Source organism: Ictidomys tridecemlineatus, chromosome 3 (genome assembly GCF_052094955.1).
Source record: "Ictidomys tridecemlineatus isolate mIctTri1 chromosome 3, mIctTri1.hap1, whole genome shotgun sequence".
Lineage (NCBI taxonomy): Eukaryota > Metazoa > Chordata > Mammalia > Rodentia > Sciuridae > Ictidomys > Ictidomys tridecemlineatus.
In genome coordinates this window covers 4254883-4277210 of record NC_135479.1, presented here as the reverse complement: position 1 = coordinate 4277210, position 22328 = coordinate 4254883, and the positions used below count along the sequence as shown (strand labels likewise).

Below are 22328 nucleotides of genomic sequence, written 5' to 3'. Positions count from 1 at the left end.
GGGCGCAGCCTGTAGCCTGTCAGGTGCCTCGTCTTGGGAGATGAGGGTGCTCTTCTGCAGGTGTGGAGGGGACCTACCAAGCCAGGGTCTTAGGACGTCCTTCAAGGGAGCAGGGAGAGGCCACAGTCCTTTCCGCTCCAGCCATTTCTCATGCCAAGGTGCCTCGTCGGGCAGCTTCTGAACCCTGTCACCTTCGCCTGATAGGAGGGGCCCGTCCACATCAGGGGACACTGGCTTTACTAAGCTCATCCCAGACTCCCTACAGATTCAAACACCGGGGGCCCTGGAGCCCAGTCAAGGTGACACATCGAAATAACCATCATGACTGTGCAGCCATTACCCCCGACTCCTGGACGTGCCCTGCCCTTCGCCTATCTCTGTCCCCTCCCCTCCTGGCCCCTGGTGTCCACCCACCTGCTTCCCGGCCCTGCATTTGCCTGTTCTAGGTGCCTTTATCGTGGAATCACGTGACACGTGACCTTCTCTGTCTGGCTCGAGTGGTGATTTCGAGGTTGGTCTTGCTCTAGCCTGGGCATGCCTCGTCCTTGTTCTCAGGGCTGGGACAGGACCCAGGGCTGCCAGGCAACGCTCTGCCACCAAGCCGCACCCCAGCTGGCTCCGTTCCTCTGTGCTGACCACCCTCAGGTGATGGCCGCTGGGCTGCCCTGAGCTCCAGTGCGTGGTCTCGGTGTGGCCTTCACGGGGACCCAGGTTTTCTCTCCCTGGGGTGGTTGCTGGGTCCATTTGGGCACAGCAGCCTCCGCGCCGTGTGTCAGAGGACGGATCCTGGTCCAGCCGGGAGCATGGTCAATCATTTCTATTAATTTTTTAAAATATTTATTTTTTAGTTATAGGTGGACACCACATCTTCGTTTTATGGTTATGTGGTGCTGAGGGTGGAGCCCAGGGCCCCATGCACGGCAGGCGAGCGCTCTGCCTCTGAGCCCCAGCCCCAGCCCCTCTGTTAATTCTTATTTCTCTTTAATTGTAGCTGTTTCTCTGAGGTTTGCTCCACGGCCACCCTACGCCCCCGGAGGCCAAGGGTCCCTTTTTCTCTCCTTGAGCTCACTGGAATAGGCCGAATTCTCTCGTGGAGGACTTGGGGTGCGGGTGGGGGGTGTGGAGTGGCCATTTGGGTCTGCAACGGGGTCCTGGACGCCGACTTCCAGCTTCCTCTGCTGGCTCAGGGCAGGCCGTGTCAGAAAGGGGGAGTGGGAGTCGTGGGCATTCCCTGCAGGAGATGGGCAGGCGCTGGGCACGGGTGGGTGGGCTGTTGCAGTGTGAGACAGGAAGTGGGTGTGTTTGGCCTGCTCCGCCTCAGAAGGCCTGGGACAGTGACTCTGCTGATTGTCTCCCCGAGGCCAGCCTCAGTCCAGGGCAGGAGCGGCCTTCCTGGGGGAGGATGTGAGCACAGGAGGGGGCGGGGCGGCCCACTGGTCTCCAGGGCTGGGCACCCTGCTACAGCGTTTCTGGAATGTTCTGTGCATCTCAGGCACAAAAGGTAAACTCTGGAAGAAATGAGAGCCCAGGTCACTCTAACCCCCCCTGGTGTGCAGAGCAAAGCCCTCTGCCTTTGGCCAGGCCGCCAGGGTCTGCCTTCCTGGGCTGTGTCCGGCTGGCTGCGTCCTCTTCAGGGACTGGACTCTCCAGCCAACTTGGAAGGCCCACTGGGCACAGCCTCAGGAAGGCCACGGCCCCTCCCCCTCTGTCCCTCCTGGTTCCTGGGAGAAATTACCATATGAATGTGGCTCCTTCCCGGAGCCTGGGCTGAAAGGGGACGGGAGGGGGCTGGCTCCCACCCTCCCGGGCCTCCAGGTCCCCGCACTGACTGCAAAATCCGGCCACAGCCTCCATCGACATCGCCAGGTTCCCAGAGGTTGCCCCAGACGTCGCTGCTTGAATCCCACGTAGGTAAACCCGGGCGGCCCTGGTCCTGCGGGCTGGAGGGGAGGTGGCCGGGAGGGTCCCCGCCACAGGCCCCAGAGCCCCTCATTGAGCTGTCTTTGCTGCGGTGTTTGCTGATCTCAAGACACAGCCAGTTGCCATAGGAATGTGGCCCCTGCCATGGGCCTGGGCCCACGATGGACGATGGACGTGAAGCGCTGTGCCCCGTGGGCCCCGCGTCAGGCCTGAGGCCCAGGGTGCCTGCCTGTGGCTGAGCGCGTGCAGGTCAGGGTGCCGTGGACGTGGGCGCTCCACTGCCCCGGCCGCGCCTCACCTGGTGGATTCCCTTTGCCAGCTGTGCACGTCACTCCTGAGCCTGGGCTGGTGACGACCCCTCCCGCGGGTGCCCTCCCAGGTCGTGAGGGCTGTGGGGGAGGCGGGCCCAGGTGAGGCCCTGGCCCACTGCCCTCCGCCTCTGCCCGCAGCCCAGAGCCCCGTCGGTGTGGGAGGATTAGGGCCCAGCCAGGCCGCCCATTCTCCGCCCCACCCCACCCCCTGGCCATTTCCTGAACATGTCCTCAGCAGCCCCCACCCGGGCCGCCCCAGGAAGCCCTTCCATCCTTCCCTGCGCCTCTGCTCTGGGCTCCAGCAGATGATGGAAACCGGAAATTGTTAGCATCTCATTCATATGCTGCCACACACGCGGCAGCCGTGGGAAAGGACACTGGCCAGCACCCGGCCGGCCCGCAGGCCAGGAGGGAGCAGGCGCACCTGGGCTGGCGGGGAGCCCTGGGGCGCTCCAGGGAGGGAGGTGCCCAGGAGAGCGCAGCAGGCTGACCCACCACTCATTTGCAGCTTCCCGGTAGGTGTGTGGGGGGTGTGAGGCTTTGTGCTCACAGTCAGACAGACCCCCGGGTGCCACAGCCAGCAGGGGAGGCCCAGGAACAAGTGGCCGCTCACTGAGCAGGGCCCCAGAACACAGAGACCCTGCGGGTCCAACGCTCTGGGAAGACAAGAGGCAGTTCCCAGGAGCAGCAGGGGAGAGGATGTTCTGGGCAGGGAGGCTGTGCCCGTGTGGCTCTGGAGAGCGGACAGGGGTCAGGCATTTTACTTACAAAGAGCATTGGCTGAGGGGGCTCAGTGCTGTGCCCTTTGTCAACATCTGACCTGATCCTCTTCATCTCCCGGCACACATATTATCCCATTTCACACATAAGAACGTGGGGGCACAGAGAAGTTGGGTTGCGGGCTCAGGGTCACACAGCTTGTCAGTGGAACAGGATTCTGGAGCCCAGGACTCTGCTGCCCTAGGCACGGTGGACATCAGTCACAGTAGCAAGGAGGGAAAGGGTCACCTTAGTTTAAATATCCAACGCCAGAGCACCAGGAAGTCCCCCGGGGAGACTGGGACAGTCAGTTCGTGCCGCAGGGGATGGTCAGCAAGTGAGGGGACCTGGGCTGCATTGGTAGAACTGGGGGTGTTGGCAAGGGAGGATCCTGGCTGTCAGCTGTGAGGGGAGGTGGGAGAGGTGGGCTCCGGGTGGGGCCGGTCCAGTTCCAGGTGCCTTTCACATGTTGCTTTGACCAGGGCGGCGCCTGGTGCCGGGCCTGGCACGGAGGGGCCGTGGGACACGGGTGCAGAGCCACCATGGACTCGCGGAGCTGTGAGGCGGGCACTGGTGTGTGAATCTGGGTGGAGAAGTTGGTTCAGCCGTGGGGGGGGGGTGACGTCAGCGGGAGCCAGGCCTGTCTCTGCAGAGCTGGAGCCCATGCAGCGGGGTCAGCACGCAGGCGGGGGGGGGGGGAAATTAGGGGACAGGAGAGGCGGCCAGGAGCCCATTTCCCTGGCTCGGGGAAGGTGAGGCCCGTGTCCTCCACCTCCAGAGGACTGGCAGCTCTGCCTGGTCAGAACCTCCAATCCAGAGGTGCGGCTCAACTTCCTACCGGGTCAGGCTGCGCCACCTGCTCGTTCCTGGCTCGTGGGCGCCAGGACGTCCTGTCTGCGGCCTTTTCTCCTGGGCGTCCCAGAGGTGATGAAGGTGTCTGACTGCACGGTGCCCCCAGCTGGGGGAGAGCCTGCGGTGATGTGTTTCTGAGATTCCTTGGGTAGGCTACCTGTCCATCCACTCATCTGCCCACTCATTCATCCCTCCATCCACAACCCTTCCATCCCCATCCATCCACCTACCCGATGACACGTCTGCCCACTCCCCCACCTCTCCGCCCCTCGTCCACTCATTCATTCACCTCCCTCCTGCCCACTCAGCTGCCCAGGTTGACCCCCCTCCTTGCCTCAGGCCTTTGGACTTGCCAGCTCTGTGCTGGGGGAACGCTTCACAGGCTCTCTCGGCCTCTGGCTCACCCACTGGCTGCTTGGCTCCCCTTGAGGGGGACTGGAGTGGCCCTGGGCGAGGGTCTTTCAGACGTGCAGGAAGCCAGCAGCCAGCTGGGAGGTGACAGGAGGCCGAGGCCAGCAGGGCTGAGCCGAGGGCCCCATAGGGAACCGAGGGCAGCACCGCAGGCCAGTCCTGAGGCGGGAGAGACCCACCCGGCTCTTTCAGTGGTCAGTCTGCAGCTGCTGCCACCTGGGCAGGTGACCGCCCCTACACCCACCCCTCCTGGGCCCTCTGACACAATCCGAGGGCTGTATGAGACACCTTTCTCCCTCCTTAGGGGGTCTTTGGTCAGGCTCCCACTCACAGCCCAGGAATGGGCCCCTCCCTGAAGGTCCAGCCTTCAGCCCCCAGCCTCTCTGAAGTGACCTGGGCCTCAGGAAGCCTCAGGCAGTGTGGGCCCGTCTGTGCAGAAGGGACTTGCTTGGTGTCTTTGGGGAAAGGCCCTTGTCTGCTGAGGTCCTGCCAGGGGACAAACTGCGGTGCCCCTCAGACCCTGGTCTGCCTTGGGTCACCTCCGGCCGTTGGGTCACCTCAGGCCGGTCTCACCACGGGGCTCTGGTGTGTATCTGCTAGCAGCCACGCTGATAGGAGAGGGTCTGGGGAGAGGAGGCCCGGCCCCAGCCCCCTCCCCTAGGGGGACATCCCTGATAAGAGGAAATTCCACCCTGTAACAAATGGCCAGTTGCCACCATTTTGCTGGCGGGATGGGGGTGGGGTGTTGGGGACTCTTCTTTTCTGAACTTTGCAGGAATCTGGATGGCAGCCTCTGGATGGGGTCAGCCTGGTGGGGGCCGGGTCTTGGGTGCGCTTTGTGGGGTGCAGCTGCTGCGTGGATTCCCTGCTCCCCGGGAGAGGGGAGCGTGGGGGGCATTCCCGTCCCGCCCCAGCTGGAGGGGGGGGGCAGTGGAAAACCGAGAGGCAAAGTGGATCCCTGACACAGGAAGTCAGGGCTCCTGCGTGGCCTCGTGACTTTGGGGAAGTGCTTGGGGATGGCTTGCAGGTTGCAGCCTGTTCTGACCCAGGATTGATGTCTCAATCGTCAGCAGCTCCCCAGGAGGAGGAGGAGGGGCCCCGGAGGAGGAAGGAGGAGGCAGAACTGAAAGGGAGCCCTGGGGGTGGGGGGGTGGGAGGGGTGGGGCCGCGCCTTGGACTTGGTCCAAATGTGACTTTGTGCACTGGGCCAGTGAAACTGTCTTGGCGGAATTGCAGGCTCCTTGTGACAATGGAGGAGAGGGTTGGTGGGAAGAGCAGGGGGCGGCCAGACTGGCAGTGGGAGTGGGGAAAGTGGGGCGCCTTGGGCCCCTGAACAAAGGAAGAGTTGTGTGGGGGCAGAGCCTGGCCACCCTGCCCCTCCCGGGTCCTGCCGAGGGCATGGGGCCACTGGGGGCCTCGGCCTTCCCACACTGCCACTCCTGCTCCTGAGAAGGAGAACCCGCTCACGAAAACACATCCCTGATTTAGTTTCCAGTCCCCAGCTGGGCGCAGCCTCCTGCACTGGCAGGCCCGGCTCTCTCTGGGCTTTTGTGTTGGATTTCCACACAGTCTCCGGTGGGGGCAGAGGCTCGGGTTTCTGGCTTGCCAGCTCCTAGCCAGCTCCAGGGAGACACCTCCCGCCCCGACAAAGTGAGAAGTGTGGTTCCAAGTGGAGCTACTTACCGCGTTAGGTGAGCCGCGGTGCAAGTTTGTAAAATTCGCTCATTTATATTCAGTGTTTCCATCTTTAGAAAGGAACAGGAAGTCCCTTGTGACATTTACGAGGAGCTTGGGGTGGCTTGGGTCGTTCATGGGGACGCGGCTCAGTGACGAGCAGAGTTGAGAACATGAGAACAGACCCCGGCTCCAGAGCCCTCCGGAGAGCGGCAGTCCCACCTCTGCCCACCCCAGGCGCCAGCCTCGGAGGCCCAGGGATGCAGCCCAGCTGGCGGGAGCCCAGCCTTTCCCTCTCCCCTGCGCTTCTTGGACTTCTTCTCTGGCCCTTGACCTCTCGTCATTTCATGTTCCTGTCCTTCTCCAGCCGGGGACACAAGACTACTTAGTGTGTGTTGATAAAACTTCATCAAGTGCTGAAGCTTAATCCAGGGATAGATAACCCGGTTCAATCCTAAATTCCCCTTAGGCCACGTTGGTTTTTTAAATTGGTGGCTCATTCACAGGCCCAGGGCGCCTGGAGGGCCCCTCTGAATTGCCCAGATATCCGTGTGTGTGTGTGTGTGTGTGTGTGTGTGTGTGTGTGTGTCCTTTGTCCATTCCCTGAAGGGTCCTTTCCCTCCATCAGCTTCTATAAGGTTGGTGACACACAGGTCCAGCACCTCTGTGACCACCTTACCTGGAAGGGACTTGCATCATCTGGAAGGCTTGGCTGATGGATCTTCAAATGCATGAATTTCGGGGTCCTGGGGATGGAGCTTGGTGCCGGAGCCCTGCGTGCGGGTGTGAGGCCAGGGATTCCCTCCCCAGCGCCTCAGAAGAACCAACACAACAGGCAGCCTGCCTGCGAGCGAATGACCATGGTGCCGTGCACCGCCTCTGTTTCGTTCAGCCTGATCTCGTCTTGGGCGGGGTGTTCAGTGTCCCCCAGGCCTGGTCCAGAGTACAGAGGTGGAGCTTTATGGAAGTGATTGGATCCTGAGGGGTCTGCCTCACCAAGGGATCAACCCATGGATGGAGTCACAGTTTAATGGTGGAAACTGTAGGAGGAGGTGGGGCCTGGTTGGGGGCGTGTCCTACCTTAGCCCCTCCCTCTCTGCGCTGCCACACCCACCCTACCCTGAGACTCTGCCTCCTGTGGGGCCAAGAGCAAAGGAACTGGCTGCCCGTGGACTGAAACTGAGCCCAAATGAGTCTTCCACCCATTTAGTTGTGGCTCTTGGGTATTCGGTCACAGCGATAGAGAGCGACTGACGTCTGACGCCATCTTTTGGTTTATTATTAGGAAGGAAGGAAGTGACAGATATTTACAAAACACTTAAGTTTGTGGTCCTGTCCCACTGGGGCCCGGGATGGTTTTCTCCCGTTATTGTTTATAGCTGTTGGTTTACCACTCCTCCAGGGCAGTTCCTTCCAGGTCTGCTGCCTGGCGCAGGTCTGGTGTCTAGCCCCATGGCTCTCCCCGTCTCTCCTTCACCTCTTTCCTGAGCTGGTTCCTGCCGGCTCCTCCCTCCACCCACTCTCATACCAGAAGAGGGAGTCATCTGAGTTGGGCCTTTGGGTTTGGTCAGCCCGACCTGGGGTGAGCTCCTGGAGGTGCAGTTTCCAGATGAGGATGGACATTTTGCTGTCTACTTGGGGCGTGGGTCCCTGGGAGCGTTGACAGGGCACCGGGCCTGCTTGGCCTCCTGTTTGGGGGCCCGGAACCTCTGGTGCACCAGGGTCTGCCCTCATCAGGCTGGGAGAGCTTGGGAGCACTGGCCAGCCCTTGGCCAGGGCTCAGGTGCCTTTTCTTAGGGGTCAGGGAAATCCAGGTGGGAAAGCCCAGGAGAGGCCTGGAGAGAGCCCACGGCCTGCAGAGCCAGTTCTCTCACTGGGGAGGTGAGAGAAGAGGGAGCAGCAGCTCTGATCACCATTCCTGTGCCCAGGTCACGGCCACCTTTAAGAAGTCCCTCTGCAGGGGACAGGGGTCATCTCATGTTTATGGGGTGTGACATCCTTTCTGCAGTCGGGTGCTCCGCGGGGCTCACTGCAGGCCAGGCAGCTGCAGGCAGACGATGTCCCTGGCAGCCTTGCCCATAGTCCCTGGGGGTGAGCTCCAGGCAGCGGTGGCTTCTCCTGTGTGCCCTCTCCTGTGTGCCCCTCTGCTGACAGAGGGCCAGCCTGCCGGAGGACGCTGGCTGCAGTGCCCCTGGAGGCCTGGCAGGTGGGTGAGAGGCTGTCTCTGGGTGCAGTGTCCCCACTGCCCTGACATTTGGTGGGCCCTGCAGGTGTCCGGGGCAGGCTGGCTTTGTGTTCTGCTGCCCTCCTCGGGCAGTTATTGAGCACGGTGTGGGGGGTGTCTGGGGGGAGGCTCCCGGGTTTGCAGGGGTTGCATGCCTGGGCGTGAGACAGGGCAAACGCGTCACCCTGGTTGTCACCCTGCAGCTTCTAGATGTTTCCTTGGAGCTGAGGCTGTTGCCTGACAGAGCTGGCTCTGCGTTTGGCCCCTGGGGCTGTGTGGACAGGAGGCTGGTGGACTCCCCTGGGATTCAGAGCAGCCAGACCAGCAGGGGTGGGAGGGCGTCCCCTGGTGCTGGTTCCCAGGTCTGGCCTGCAAGCCTGCTGGCATGAGGTGCGAGACCCCAGAAGGCCTTGAGTTTCCTGGGCACCTCTGCCAGGTGTGTGGCCCACAGCCCTCCCCACTACAGGGGTGACTTGATTCTGCCGTCCTTGGTGGGCGCTGGGGTGGGGGGCAGGTGGGACTGGCCTGGGCTCCACTGATGGCAGCCGCCTTCTCTTCAAGTTGGACCCGCCTTAGACTCTGGGAAAACAGGTGCCCGGGGAGGTGCCCGGGGAGGGAGGGAGGGAGGGAGCGGCAGGTGGGCCTGAGAGCAGAAGGGGAACCTACCTTGCTGGGAGGTGACAGGCTGCTTGCCGGGACGGGGCTTGCCACACGTCGGGCCTGAGTGTGGGCACGTGAGCCTCAGCTGTCCTCTGCCCCGTCAGCTGGCTGCTGTGGTCCAGCTCTGTGGTCCAGCTCCGCTAGAGATGCCTCCTGCCCCTCTGCCACCCCTCAGGTGCAGTCCCAGGCGTTTATTCTCAGCCATCACCTCTGTGTACTTCTAGAATTTTCTCACCTCATATTCCATACTCAGAAAGTACCTCCCCCCACCCCCCAGCCGCTGGCAACGTGAATCCGCTTTCCATCTCTCGAGTCACCCGTGGGGGACGGTTCGTGTGCGTGGAGGCACGAGCCACGCAGCTTGGTGGTTTCCACCGAGAGCGGTGTCTCTGGGGCCACCCAGGTGTGGCACCGGCCAGTGCTCTCTTCCTCTCTGTGGCTGCGGAAGCTCCATTGCAGGGATTTGCCACATGTCATTGATCCATGGAGGGGCACTCACCCACTGAGCTGCACCCCAGCCCTTTTATTTTTACTTTGAAACAGGGTCTTGCTAAGTTGCTGAGGCTGGACTCAAACTTGCCATCCTCTGTCTCAGCCTCCAGAGTTGCTGGGATCACAGGTGTGTGTCACGGTGCTGGGCTAGATTTTTCTTGGGTAGTTGCTTTGTGCTCCTCCCTGGACTGAGGGTTGGGGATACCCCTGAATGAGCCACAGCCTTGGGCTTCCAGGAGCTTGGAGATGACGGGTACTGGGAAACGTGCAGCCTGCTCCCCAGGCCTAGGGTCGCGGTCTGTTTGGGGACTGGGTATCCAATATGCATCACGGAGGGAATATGAGCTTTCAGGGTGATAGAGTCAGTAAAGGCCTCCTTGGCCTGACCATTTCCAGTGGTGTTTTGGGGGTGGGGGACGCCTCCCCAGTTTGTAAAAGGGGGCTGGGCTAGGATTTGGCGCTGGCCAGTTTAGTTGTCATGAGAGGCATGTAGCTATTTAAATTAGTTAAATTAAAAAGCAGTTCCTCGTCGGACTTGCCATTTGCAGGGCTAGAAGTCACGTGTGAACACACTGTGGCAGAGCCTCAAAAATTAAAAATAGAGCTGCCGTGGGAGCCCGCAGCTCTACCCCACTGCCGGGCGCGGACCCAGGAGAGTCGGAGCAGCGTGCCCAAGAGCCGTCTGCCACAGCGTGGTGCCCAGCGGCAGCTCTGATGGCCACATGGAATGCGGTCTGTGCATATGAGGAACATCATGTGGCCCCAGAAAGGAAGGGGATTTCTGCATGTGCTGCAGCGTGGGTGCACAGTGAGGGTGTTGTGCAGTGACACAGGCCCATCTCAAAGGAGTACTGTGCGATTTCCACTGACCCAGGCCCCCTAGAGCCTCACATTTGTAGACACAGAGAGAGGGGTGGGGGTCCAGGGGCTGCGGGAGTGGGCAGCTGTTGTCTCATGGACACAGGGTCCTGTTGAGGTGAGTTGCTCTCGACCCTGGTTAGGTTGGCAGACTTCACCCCTTCTAAGTCGTGGCTCCGTATTGCCTGGTGTTGCACCAGGTGGGCCCAGAGTGGTGGTGAGCACCGGCCATGGGTGGGTGGACTCCGCCCCCGTCCAGCCTGCTCCAGCACCCCAAGAGCGAGGGTGCCGTTCCTGGAGTGTCCCAGGGCCAGCGTTTCCTGCCTCCCCTGCGCCCCCCTAGCCAGGCAGGTGTGGGGGAGGGGCCCTCCTGGGCGCCTCTGGCGGAGGATGCTGCCGAGGAGGGGGCTGCCGGAATGTGCAGGCCAGAGGCTTCCCCCAGAGGGAGCTGGGGCTCTTTCTTGCTTTTATTATTATTTCTCAGCGGGACCCTGGTGGGCAGGATGTTTGGCTTGGTCTGAATTTCTGCAGAGGACGTTGGTGCCTGTGGAGGGGGCCCGCTGGAGCCCGGGAGGACCCTTCCTCGCCGCAGCGGGAGAGTTCAGGGGGCACCCTCCCCCGGCGCACTGCCAGCGAGGGGGCCGTGGGGTGGGGGCTGGCCCCCGTCTGGGCAAAATGGCTCCCAGACCCACAGACAGATGGAAGCAATTTCGAGTCACGTGGGCGAGGCTGCAGGGCTGCCCCACCAGGCAGGCCCCACGGCCGTCTCCAGGAAGCAGCCCAAAGCCACAGGTTCTGGGGCCAGATGCAGCCGAGTCTTTGTTTATTTAAAGATCCTGGAAGCCCAGGAGGACCTTTCTGAGCAGGGAGCAGAAGCCCCTGCTGGAAGCCTCCGGGCTTTTCCCTGGCCCCCTGGCCGGGGTGGGCACAGGCAGCCTGGCGCCCGGGGCTGGGGCAGCAGCGTGGCTCCAGGGGCTCCTTTGTTGGGGATGGTGCTTGGGAATGGAGATGGTGGCCCGCGGCAGCTCCTGGCAGTCTGACATGCATTCTGCTCTTTCCTTATGTCCTGCTTGATTCCGCGAGGTCGATTATGGGGCCCAGCGGAGGCTGAGAGTCAGGGAAGGACCTGCTTGTGAGGAGGACCGCTCACGCCCCCTTCCTGGACTGACTTGGGAAGCCACTCGTCCTCCGTCTCCCCCCCCACCGTGGCCTGGGGAGGGCGGGGGAAGAGATGCTGGCCGCAGAGCTTGTAGCTGGGGACGTGGGGGCTCAGCCCAGTGGGTGAGGTTGGCTGAAGGACAGTTTAACCAAAGCCTGCTCGTGTCCCTCAGTCCTGGAAGCCTGTCCCCTCTGTCTTCCCTGTGGCCACCCCTGGACAGCGTCCTGGTGTCCTGGGGGAGGAGGCATCAGATGGGCCGTGTGGTCCTTTCCTTTGAGCCCAGGGTGCTCTGGAAAGAGCGGGGGGAGCTGGGCCTTCCCTGGGAAGAAGGACTGGGCAGATTGTCCTCCTCAGTGCCCTGAGGGGGTGGGCAGTCCCTGAACCAGCTCGGTCAGGGAAGGGGACCTAGGGCAGCCGGAGCTGGGTGCCAGGGCAGTGCTACGCAGTGGGTAGAGGGTGTCTCACCTGGTAGGCACCCCCCACGCCTGCCCACCTGTGATGGGGTGTGTCTGAAGTGGACAGCCCTGCACACCCCCGCTGGCTGTGAGCTCCTGGGGTGCCCAGTGACCACCTTCAGGCGTCCTCCCCGACCCCAGCCTCTGACCCACAGAATGGACTCTTACACAGAGAGGCCTGTCTGACCTGTGGGTGAGGAGCACCTAGGGCCAGGCACTACCTGGGTGGTCACCTGGGCCAGGTGGGGGCAGGTGCAGGCAGCCCTGGGCACTCTGCCACCGCATCCCACCCCACCCCTGGGCTGCTGGTGGGTACACAGAGTGGACACACCTTCACGAGGCCAGGCCAGGACGGAGCAATGCTGACCCTCTGTTGCCCAGAGGACCCCCAGGGGTCCCAAAGCCTGAGGCCACGGAGAGGGGACCAGGTGCTTGCTGCCTGGTGCCTGGCGGCAGGGGAGGCCCCATTTGGCACAGTGGGCAGGGGCGGGGGGGATGCCTGAATGCCAAGAGCTGGCTGTGGCCTGTGGGTGACACTGGGACAAGGGCTGGCCTCTCTGAGCCTCGGTTTTCGTCTGAGAACAGGCCTGGGGGTGGGAGGCCTGGGGACACCCCAGCACCGACACCTCTGCTCTCCTCAGTCCCCGAGGCAGCTCCCGGCAGCGCTGGCAACATGGCCGACTCCTCCAGGGATGCCGCCTTCAAGCAGGCCGCGGCCACGCGGAACGAGAAGGCCCCCGTGGAGTTCGGCTACGTGGGCATCGACTCCATCCTGGAGCAGATGCGGAGGAAGGCCATGAAGCAGGGCTTCGAGTTCAACATCATGGTGGTGGGTGAGTCCCGCGCCCGCCCGTCGCCCCAGGCCCACGCGGGACCCCGCCAGCCCGCACATGGGCCAGGCGCACCAGCCCGGGCCCCACGCGTCCCTCTGTAAAGTGGTGGCAGCTCTGGCCAGTGGCCTTGTGTGTGCACGGGTGTCTGGGAGGAGGCCCCAGCTCCCGCCAGCTCCCTCCATTAAGAGCCCTGGTAAGAGGGGTGAGCGGTGGCTCTGCTGCCTGTCCCCTGGCTGGAGGCTTCCCAGTGGCCTGTCTGACAGCCTGCCTGGGGAGTGAGGTGTGGGGGCTATAAAAACCAGTGTCACCGGGGGAAGGTCACTGATCGGGGGACCCCAGCAGGGTGCAGGCTGGGTGTGATGGGTGGCCTCTTGTTCCTGAGGGCTTGGGGCTCCGTGGGGTCTCCCAGGAGCCCGGTGGGGGTTGCCCGGCTTCTCAGGTGGAAACAAGCCCATGTCAGCACGGGGCCCTGCTGCTTCATGGGGCAGCAGGAGGGGTCTGGGAAGTGCACCCCAAGCTCAGGCCTAACCAAGCACAAGTCTGGTGGGCTTCCCCTCTGTCCTGGGGAGCCACCTGCCCAGGTCGGTGTGCACCGGCCTCTACCTACCTCTGGGCCTTGGCATTCTGTATTTGGTGAGGCCTCCCTGGACCCTCTCGGGGCCTGGGTGGCCACCTCTCGGGAAGGCACTCTGGCTGAGTTTGACTAGGCCCTGGAGCCCGGCTGTGGGGGTTCACATGTCACTGGACACTCTGGGGTTCGCGTGTCACTGGACACTCTGGGGTTCACGTGTCACTGGACACTCTGGGAAGGAGGAATTCCCGCCCACTTGGCAGGGACGCTGCAGGTGCTGTGAGCCTGGCGTCCCTGCGTCCCGTGCTGGGAACCGTCCCCCAGAGAGCCTGCCAACCTACCTCCGGTTCTCCTCCCAGGGCAGAGCGGCCTGGGGAAGTCCACCTTAATCAACACCCTCTTCAAGTCCAAGATCAGCCGGAAGTCGGTGCAGCCCCCCTCGGAGGAGCGCATCCCCAAGACCATCGAGATCAAGTCCATCACACACGGTCAGCACCGCGGCTGGGCCCGGCAGCGGGGCCCCTTCCGCAGGGACTTGCTGTGACAGCCCTGGGCGTGTGGAGACTCGGGGATGAGTGGTGTGCACCCCGGCAGGCGGAGTGGGGGGTCACCCAGGTCAACACCAGCTTCCTTGCCTGAGGTCCATCTCCCCAGTGCCACCTTGTCTGCCACCACTGCCCCCAGGGGACCCCGGGGTTGACCAGGCAACCCGAGGGTCCTGGCCTCCCCTCTGAGCCTGGGGTGCTGTGTTCCTGCAGATATCGAGGAGAAGGGCGTCCGGATGAAGCTGACGGTAATCGACACGCCGGGCTTTGGGGACCACATCAATAACGAGAACTGGTGAGCCTCCCGGAGGGCAGTGAGGCCTGGGGTCCGAGAGCTGGGGAGCCGTTCTGGGGTGGGCCCCGGGGTCAGAACCCTGAGGACTCTGTGGCCAGGTCGAGGGCTGGTCCCCTCGGGCCTGATGTGCCTGTAACGCCCATCCTGGGGTCTGAAAACTGTGCATCAGTCACCATGGGAATCTCGACCCCCCCCAGGTGGAAGGTCAGCATGGGCACGCTGGGCAGGGGGTTGTAAGATCAGGTTGCTCCACGTCCCCGGGTGTGACAGGAAGGTGGGGGTCCCTGACTGCCTGTCGGGGCCTGGAGAGGGTCCTGCGTGCTGACCTGGGTCTCCATGCAGCTGGCAGCCGATCATGAAGTTCATCAACGAACAGTACGAGAAGTACTTGCAGGAGGAGGTCAACATCAACCGGAAGAAGCGCATCCCGGACACCCGCGTCCACTGCTGCCTCTACTTCATCCCTGCCACGGGCCACTCGTACGTCCTGGTCACGCCCCATGTGCTGGTGTGGGTGCCCCAGGTCCCGTGGCCCCAGGGCTGCCCGCACGGTCTGTCCACCCTGCTGCCAGGCACAGAGGGGCCGCGTCAGGGACCGTGATTGGCCGCTGGGATGTGAGGGGTCTGTGCCCTGTTCCTGGGGAGTTGAGCAGCTGATCCAGCTGTTTCAGGCTTGGCTGAGACCCAGAAGGGAGAGCTAAGGGTGCTTCTCTGGTGAAAACTCTCTGGACTGGGACCCAGCTGGGCACTGGGCTTGGTCCCCGACCCCTCACCAGCACCCATCCCAGGAGGCAGGGTGACCCTTGGCCATCTTTGCTCTGACTCAGGCCCCAAGGCTATCCCAGAACCTAGCGGTTGGTCTTGGCCAGAGCCACCTTGGTGAGGGCTGTTTCCTGCCGGTTCTGTCCCTACCTAGAGTCCTGTCACCCAGAGGTCAGTGAGGCTGGGAAGCCCTGGGTGCTCTGCCAGGGCCCACTCCACCTCACTGACCTACGTCCTCAGCTTCTCTGACCGCCAGCCCCGGAACGTGGTGCATCCTGTTTCCTGCCGGGTCGGGGTGAGGGGAAGAGGCCTGTTCCGGGGCGCTGTGGGCAGCAGGAGCAGTGGAGGTGGCTTGTTGGCCAGGGAGAGCTGGGTTCTGAACCCCAGTGGGGGACCTGGGGTCCTCCTGTCCACTGCAGCCACATCACGGCTCTCTGGCTACTCTGGGCTGCCTCCCACACCCCCGTTTCCTGGTTGCAGGAAGACCTGGTGGGAGGGCAGCCAGCCTCAGCCTGGGGTCTGGTGGGAAAGCCCAGCCTGAGTCCCCGAGCCCAAGTCCCAGGAGCTGTCCCCTGGGGCCCAGCCTGAGTCCATTGGAAACAGGACTCTGCCCCCAGGGAGCAGCCTGGCAGGATTCCCCAGGACCCAGCATTGCCCCCTGCAGCAGAGCAGCTCAGCTGGGTCCCAGAAGGGAGAGCTAAGGGTGCTTCTCTGGAGAAGACCCTCTGGACTGGGACCCTAGCTGGGCACTGGGCTTGGTCCCCGTCCCCTCACCAGCACCCATCCCAGGGGGCAGGGGTGACCTTGGCCATCTTTGCTCTGGCCTGGCTGTGACTTATTACTGTGGGGGGGTCTGCTCCAGTGGGAAAGTGACGCCCACTCCTCGGGGCTTGCCAGCCCCCACCTCCATCCATGCCTTTCCCCACCTGAGACCCAGGCTCACCAGGCCAGGTGCCCTGTGGGGCAGCCAGCCCCAGGGCTCAGAGCTGCTGGACGCTGGCTCCAATCCTCCCCCTGGTCCCCGCCAGGGAAACCCCTGTCCATCTGGGCAGGCGCAGCTCCTCCACGTGGACCTGTCCAGGGCAGCTGGGCTCTGGGAACCTCGTGGGCGAGGTTGCTGGGGGCTGGCCTCACCCTTCTGCTCCAGCTCAGTGGTGCTGTCGGGGACCTGCCCTGCCCCTCCCGTGCCCTGCACTCACCACTTGGTCCTCATCAGTGTGGACCCACTGGACAGTCCCAGCTGGCAGTCCGGGCAGCTCATCCCCAGTCCTGGCGGTGAGGCCTCCTTCAGTCCCCTGCTGCAGGGCAGCCGAGTCTCACCCGATTCCTTCCGTCTTAGCCTCAGGCCCCTGGACATCGAGTTCATGAAGCGCCTAAGCAAGGTGGTCAACATCGTCCCCGTCATTGCCAAGGCTGACACACTGACCCTGGAGGAGAGGGTCTACTTCAAACAGCGGGTAGGACGCTCCGCCTCCACCTGGCCCCCTGCTTCTTGGGGACGGGTGTTCGAGGCAGGCTGTGGGCCTGGAAGAGGCCACCTCAGCCCAGGAGGCACACAGCCAGGGAACTCTTCATGTTGAGGTGCCCGTGTGCCAGCCTGGTGCCTGGGGAGGCCCTCCAGTCTCATGCCCAGCTCCAAGGGCCTCCATCGGGGGCCAGGTGGGGGTCTTCCAGCATGCCTAGGGAAGGACAGTTCACCATGCAGAGACGCAGCTCCTGGAGGGAAAGGGACCCGTGGCCAGGTGCACGTGGAGCTCAGGGTAGATGTGACAGCTGTTCCCTGGGACATTCTCCATTGCCCATCGCATGGCTGGCGCTGCGTTCTGGGGACAGACAGTTTAACACAGCAGGTGCACCAGAGGTGGCTATGACCAGGGTTTCGGCAGGAGGGGCTCAGCAACCCTGAATTCTGAGCTGGTCAGGGGAGACACAGGACAAGGAGTGACCCCGGGGCCCTTGGAGGTCCACAGAATCTCAGGGCAGGCAGGTCTGCAGTACCCCTCTCCTACTCAGGAGGCCCCAGAAGAGGAGATGATCAGGGTCCTGCCCCCAGAGCCTGCCCTTCACCCTGAGCCAGGGGCAGCTGGCAGCATTGAGGTCACCATACCAGCTGGTGGGCACAGCTGGCTGCAGGGTGGCTCCAGCTTGCCCCTTGGTCCCCCAGATCACCGCAGACCTGCTGTCCAACGGCATCGACGTGTACCCCCAGAAGGAGTTTGACGAGGACTCGGAGGACAGGCTGGTGAACGAGAAGTTCCGGGTGAGTGCCTCCCAGGTCCCAGGGCTTGCCGGTGGGCATGCGGGGTGGGGAGGTTCTGCCCATCGAGGGGGTCTGGCCTGAGCCCTGGGGAACTGCCTTTTGGGCTGGGCGGGGAGGGGCCCAGGCCTCAGGACTGAGCTGGCCTCTCTGAGCAGGGGACCAACCCACCCGCCCCTCCCCCAGGAGATGATCCCGTTTGCCGTGGTGGGCAGTGACCAGGAGTACCAAGTCAATGGCAAGCGGATCCTCGGGAGGAAGACCAAGTGGGGCACCATCGAAGGTATTCCCCCTCCTGGGGCCCCGGGGGAGGGGGACAATGAGTCTCGGCACCCAGGACGCGTGGCCCAGGGCCACTGAAGACCGCTGTCACTCTCCTTGGCCCACGCTGAGTGCAGGCCGGTACCTTTTGAAACCCTTGATTACCTCTTCAAAGACGTCTTCTGGACAAGGTCCACACACGTTGGCCCTGTCTGGGGCACATCAGCTCCGGCGGCAGCTCCTGGGGGGTGGGCCTGGACACTTCTTTCCTCTCCTTTGTTCCTTCCGTACCCCTCAGCATGGAGGAGGGAGGCCTGGCTTTGCCCAAAGGCCAGGAGAGAAGGGGCACAAAGTCTCCTTTATCCATCTATAAAGTGGGTACCGTGTGCCAAGAATTCAGCAAATCAAACGTCCCACAGACCACTGGAGCTTTGCAGGAAGCCGTTGGTTTAAGAAACAGGTTATAGCCAGACACAGTGGCACATGCCTGTCATCCCAGCAGCTCCGGAGGCCGAGACAGGAGGTTGGAGAGTTCAAAGCCAGCCTCGGCAACGAAGTGAGGCCCCGTCTTTAAATAAAATGTAAAAAGGGCCGGGATGTGGTTCGGTGGTCAAGTGCCCCTGTGTTCAATCCTTGGTACCAAAAAGAAAAAAGGAAGAAACAGGTTATAACAGGTAGCAGGCACTGGTCCTCCAGGGTCCGGTCCTTGCTTCATCCTTGGAGCCCTTGTCGCGGGGTCCCTGCACCCACCCTCCTTTCAGGAAGGTCTGCAGCGAGGGTCCCAGCCCCGAAGGCGACTCCTGGCCAGGGGTTCTCGTCTGCAGGAGCTCTTGGAGTAGCACCAGGCCTGTCCCAGGGTCAGCACCCCGAGAGCCCTGTCTGCTTGCCCCTACCTGCCCACCCATGCCCACGCGCCCCCCACCTGAGTGCCCGCCAGTCTGGGCATCTCTAGGGTCGCACCACGTGCTGGACCTGGTTCTCCCCCACTCCAGGGGAGGGGTCAGGTATTTTGGGGGCAGCTTTGGGGGGTCATCAGAACTAGGAGGCTCTGTCAGGCTTTTCCCTGGACACCTCCCCTAGGCCCCTCCTCCACTTCCTCCCTTCCTCCCTGCCCACCCCCCAAACCTAGCTCCAGGAATCCTGTTTTAGAGAACAGAGACGCTGGGGATCAAAAGGAGCCTTTGGGGACCCAGGGAGGGGACTCTGGACATAGGCATTCTGCTGCTGCCCCCTGGTGGCCAGCACCAGGCACTTCAGGCAGCTGCATGTCAGGACTCAGCTGGGGGACCCTCTAAGCAGCAGCCCTTTGGCGCCTGTAAAGATGCTGACAGGGTAGCGATTCTCAAGCCATCTGGCTTTTATGAAGACCCTAGAGACTTCCCCAGAGCATCATGGGTCCAGACCAGAGACCTCGTGAGTTGACAGAGAACCTGCTGCTTGGTGCACCCCTGCAGGTGTGGTCATGAGGTGGTTTTTCCTGGAAGAGGAAGTGGGTTTGCAGGTCACACCATGAGCTCATTTGGTCCTCGCGTCTCTGAGAAGTGTGTGACACTGCTATCCCACTTCACAGATGAGGAAACAGGGTCAGGGAGAGCAGAATAACTTGCCCAAGCCAGGAAACCAATCACACAGATCAGACCCGAGCTCCGGTTCCTGCCAGCTCTCAGACCCGGGAGACCAGGCTGCATGCCTCCCATGGGGCCTGCCGTGGAGCCTCCCGTGGGGCCCAGCCCTGCAGGGATGGGGTCCAGGGGACGGCTCTTCACAGCCTGGGCCCCGCCTGCTGGCTCGTCAGGCAAAACCCAGACTGTCAACCGGGGAAGTCCTACTGCTCTGTGCCGGGGCAGACGGGACTGTGGAGCTGGGGCCTGGGTTCCAATCCCTCTGTGACCTCGTCCGCCTTCCCGGGCCTGCCTTAGTGGCTACAGCAGAGGACCCTAGCTGGGCCTGCAGGGCCTGAGGAGACTGCATTGGCCACCCAGGGAGAGTAGCTTCCCTAGTCCCTCCACCAATGCCACGCCGCCCCCACCCCTGATGACGGTCACACACTCCTGGCAGTGTGTGAGTTAGCCACAGCCACGAGTGGCACCTCGCTGCCGCCCACAGCGCTCCACCTGCACCGGCCTGCTCAGGGGAGCCCACGGACGTGCATGTCGCCCCTGGTGGCCCCAGAAGTGAGCCCCAGCTGTGCTCACCCCTCCCCCGGGGTCCCCTTGGTCATGTCCCCTGTGCAGGAGTCCCAGGCAGTCTCACTTCGTTGTGCTGTTCCTGAGTTCCTGTACGGAGGGTGGCCACTGTCACAGTCTCTGTGTGCGGGCACTCGGTGCCCACTCTGTGCCTCTGTAGCTGGGGTCCGGGTTTCCTTGAAAAGCCCCCCAACTCCCACCTCATCCCGCTCCCTGCACTCTAGCCCCAACCTGCCTTCAGGCTGGTGCGGGGACATCCAGCTCTTCCCAGCCATCTCCCTGGCCACCCCGGGAGCAGGGGCCTCCTATGGCTCTTGACCTGGTGGCAGGGCCATCTCCCTAATAGGCTGGACCTTCTGGGGAGCATGGGCTGAGTTCTTCCTGCCGCCCACATCCCAGGTGCTGGGGTCAGTGCCGGGTGCTGCAGGTGCCCAGGACTCCCCCTCCCGCCCCTGCGCAGCTCCAGCCGACCGTCCGCAGACGCTGCTCCTGGCAGCATTACCGGGTGGGGGGAGGGGGTGTCCCGTGTGACGCTGAAGCCCCGTCTCTCCCCAGTCGAGAACACCACGCACTGTGAGTTTGCCTACCTGCGGGACCTGCTCATCAGGTGAGAGCCCGGGTGCCTGGTGGGCGGCAGCAGCCTGGGGAGGGAGCATGCTCAGGGCACCAGGTGGCAGGCCCTGTCTAGCACCAGGCCTGGTGAGCCCAGGGGACCCGTGGAGCGCCCAGCCATCGGGGTGGGGCGGGCAGGGGCAGGCGGCCGCTGACCGCGCTCCCCGCAGGACGCACATGCAGAACATCAAGGACATCACCAGCAGCATCCACTTCGAAGCCTACCGCGTGAAGCGCCTCAGCGAGGGCAGCAGCACCCTGGCCAACGGGCTGGAGAAGGAGCCAGACGCTGAGGAGATGTAGACGCCCCGGGACCCACCCGAGCCCCCCACGCCCCAGGCCCGCCACTCACCCGTCTTATTTCATATCATTCTCTCCATTTGTCACCCGCCCCTTTTACACACTGCCGGGTCACCCCATGTGCTCTGCACCAGCCCGAGGTCTCCGGGCATGTGGCTGGACCTCGGTCTGGTCCTGGGCCCAGGCCAGCCTCTGGCCTTCCTGAGGGCTGGGAGGGCTGGGCGGTGGGCAGAAGGGAGGGCCCCCTGGATCCAACCCCCGCCCAGGTCCAGCTCCCGGGGGCCAGGAGAGCCACTGTCTGCCCCCTGCGCGGAGCCTGCAGACCTGGGGGGGTCTGTGCTTGGGCCAGGTCCAGGGTGCAGGGATGACCACTGAGCCATACTCTGTCCCAGTGGCCACGTCCCCTGGCCCCTGTCGGAGGCTGTACCCAGGGGAGGACAGAGCCAGCAGGTGGACCTGGAGCCCCTCCTGCCCCCTACATGTCATGGGACGTGACTCCGCACCCCGCCTGCCCCTGCTCCCGAGGGGAGACTAGAGTTCCACAGCCCAGCTTGCCCACTGCTTAGAGGTGGCAAGTCCCCGGCTGCCCCTGCCCGCCCATGAGCCCGGAGCAGAAAGTGCCTTATCTCAGCGTCCCTGTGTGTCCCCTCAGGCCAGACAGGCTGCAGGCAGGAGGCCTGTGGTGTCCCCTCTCCTCCCTTTGCCTGTGGGTGCTGCAGTGCGATCTGGTGAGGATTAAAGGACGGAGGTACCTCCACCCTGAATTTTGGGCATGTCCCGCACTCTGGTGGAGGGGTGAGGGGCGAAGCGGGGGGCCACCCTGCGGGCGCAGGAGGTGCATTTGCACCTGTGGAGTTCGGCTTGGCCCAGACGCTCCGGCTACACTCATGCCCCTCCTCCACCTTCACCAGCTTTGCTCCTGCTCAGCCCTCACTGCCCCAGAGACCTGGGTACACGGGGGGGCCACAGAGCCTGGCTGCTGGTTGTCCTCCACGTTCCTGGGCCTCTGTACCCTAGAGTCCATTTTAAAGTCCCCAGAGAGGGAGAGACAAGGGGTCAGAGATACACAGAATACACCTAGGCTGCAGAGAAAGGCTTAACCGTGACACAGCCTGGTCCCCGAGAGGGGACTGGTAGGGACCATGCACAGCTGACCTTCTGCCTCCCATTCCAGGAGAAGACAAACCCTCTGCCCCACAGTTTACATGCCAACTACCGACTTGCCAAGTTTTTGCCAAAACCAAGACTTTGAAAGTGTGCAGCCCAGGGTCCAGGACGCATGGCCCCGCCCTCCCCAGCCCCCATGTCGCCTGGGGGGTTAGCAGCATCCCGGGCTCCGGAAGGCTTTGCTTCCTTTCTCTGTAACCAGATTTTGAACCGTTTTGCTGGGCTGTGTTCCGTAATGGCCTTTAGCTCTGTGCCTCCTGAGAAATTCGTCTCTTTTTGTATAAATAACAAAAGTGTTGAAATGTATTTCCTGAAATAAATGTTTCAAATGCAAACTCAGAGGCTCCGGAGTGGAAATGTCGTTTCTACCCTGAGCGTGCCCTTCTCCCGGCCTCAGGACTGGCCGGGGTCCACTGCAGGTGGACGAGGGGCTCAGGCAAGAAAAGTCGGGCCAGAGTGGAACCTGGCGCTGTCTCAGTCACACAGGGCAAGGAAGGGGTAGGACTGAGAAGCTGTCCGCTGAGGAGGAAAGCAAATGGTGGGCCTTAAATCATCCGCCCCCGGGGTCTGGAGGGTTTCTGCTGGGGAGGTCTAGAAAGTTTTTCTTTTTGAAATTTATGAGGTTAACCTAGCAGCTGGTCAGTGATTCGCAGTAATTTCACACCAACTTAACGTGTCCCGAGAGAGCGTGTCCCCACACAGTCCAGGCCTGGCCGGGCAAGCTTGTCTGTGTGCAAGGTGCGGGGACCGAGGCCCAAGGAATC

The 22328-nt window shown here is 62.8% G+C and overlaps 1 protein-coding gene and 2 long non-coding RNA genes across 14 annotated transcripts in view; 1 reads left to right on the top strand and 2 right to left on the bottom strand.

Moving 5' to 3' along the window:
* Window positions 1-21903, top strand: part of Septin9 (septin 9) — a 140069-nt gene extending 118166 nt beyond the window's left edge. For 10 of the 11 annotated variants that reach the window (XM_078041577.1, XM_078041583.1, XM_078041581.1 and 7 more), the window contains 9 exons: window positions 12417-12608; window positions 13539-13667; window positions 13938-14019; window positions 14362-14499; window positions 16121-16238; window positions 16946-17041; window positions 17225-17321; window positions 20041-20092; window positions 20268-21903. In XM_078041577.1, coding sequence (XP_077897703.1) covers window positions 12417-12608; window positions 13539-13667; window positions 13938-14019; window positions 14362-14499; window positions 16121-16238; window positions 16946-17041; window positions 17225-17321; window positions 20041-20092; window positions 20268-20400 — 1037 coding nt within the window. In that variant the 3' untranslated portion in view covers window positions 20401-21903. Of the gene's footprint in view, window positions 1-1884; window positions 1908-12416; window positions 12609-13538; window positions 13668-13937; window positions 14020-14361; window positions 14500-16120; window positions 16239-16945; window positions 17042-17224; window positions 17322-20040; window positions 20093-20267 lie in introns of those variants that run through there. The other variant, XM_078041585.1, reaches the window with a different exon arrangement.
* LOC120884011 (uncharacterized) lies at window positions 815-4092 on the bottom strand. 2 transcript variants are annotated; one of them, XR_005726166.2, is made up of 3 exons: window positions 3829-4073; window positions 1736-3191; window positions 815-1508 (listed from the first exon to the last, which is right to left on the bottom strand). It is a non-coding gene; the product is annotated as an uncharacterized LOC120884011 (long non-coding RNA). The 2 variants fall into 2 exon arrangements; XR_013435874.1 differs by having other exon boundaries at window positions 1736-4092.
* Window positions 4116-6958, bottom strand: LOC144375952 (uncharacterized). The gene is made up of 3 exons (XR_013435875.1): window positions 6607-6958; window positions 5937-5998; window positions 4116-4412 (listed from the first exon to the last, which is right to left on the bottom strand). It is a non-coding gene; the product is annotated as an uncharacterized LOC144375952 (long non-coding RNA).
* Window positions 21904-22328: the final 425 nt, after the last annotated feature.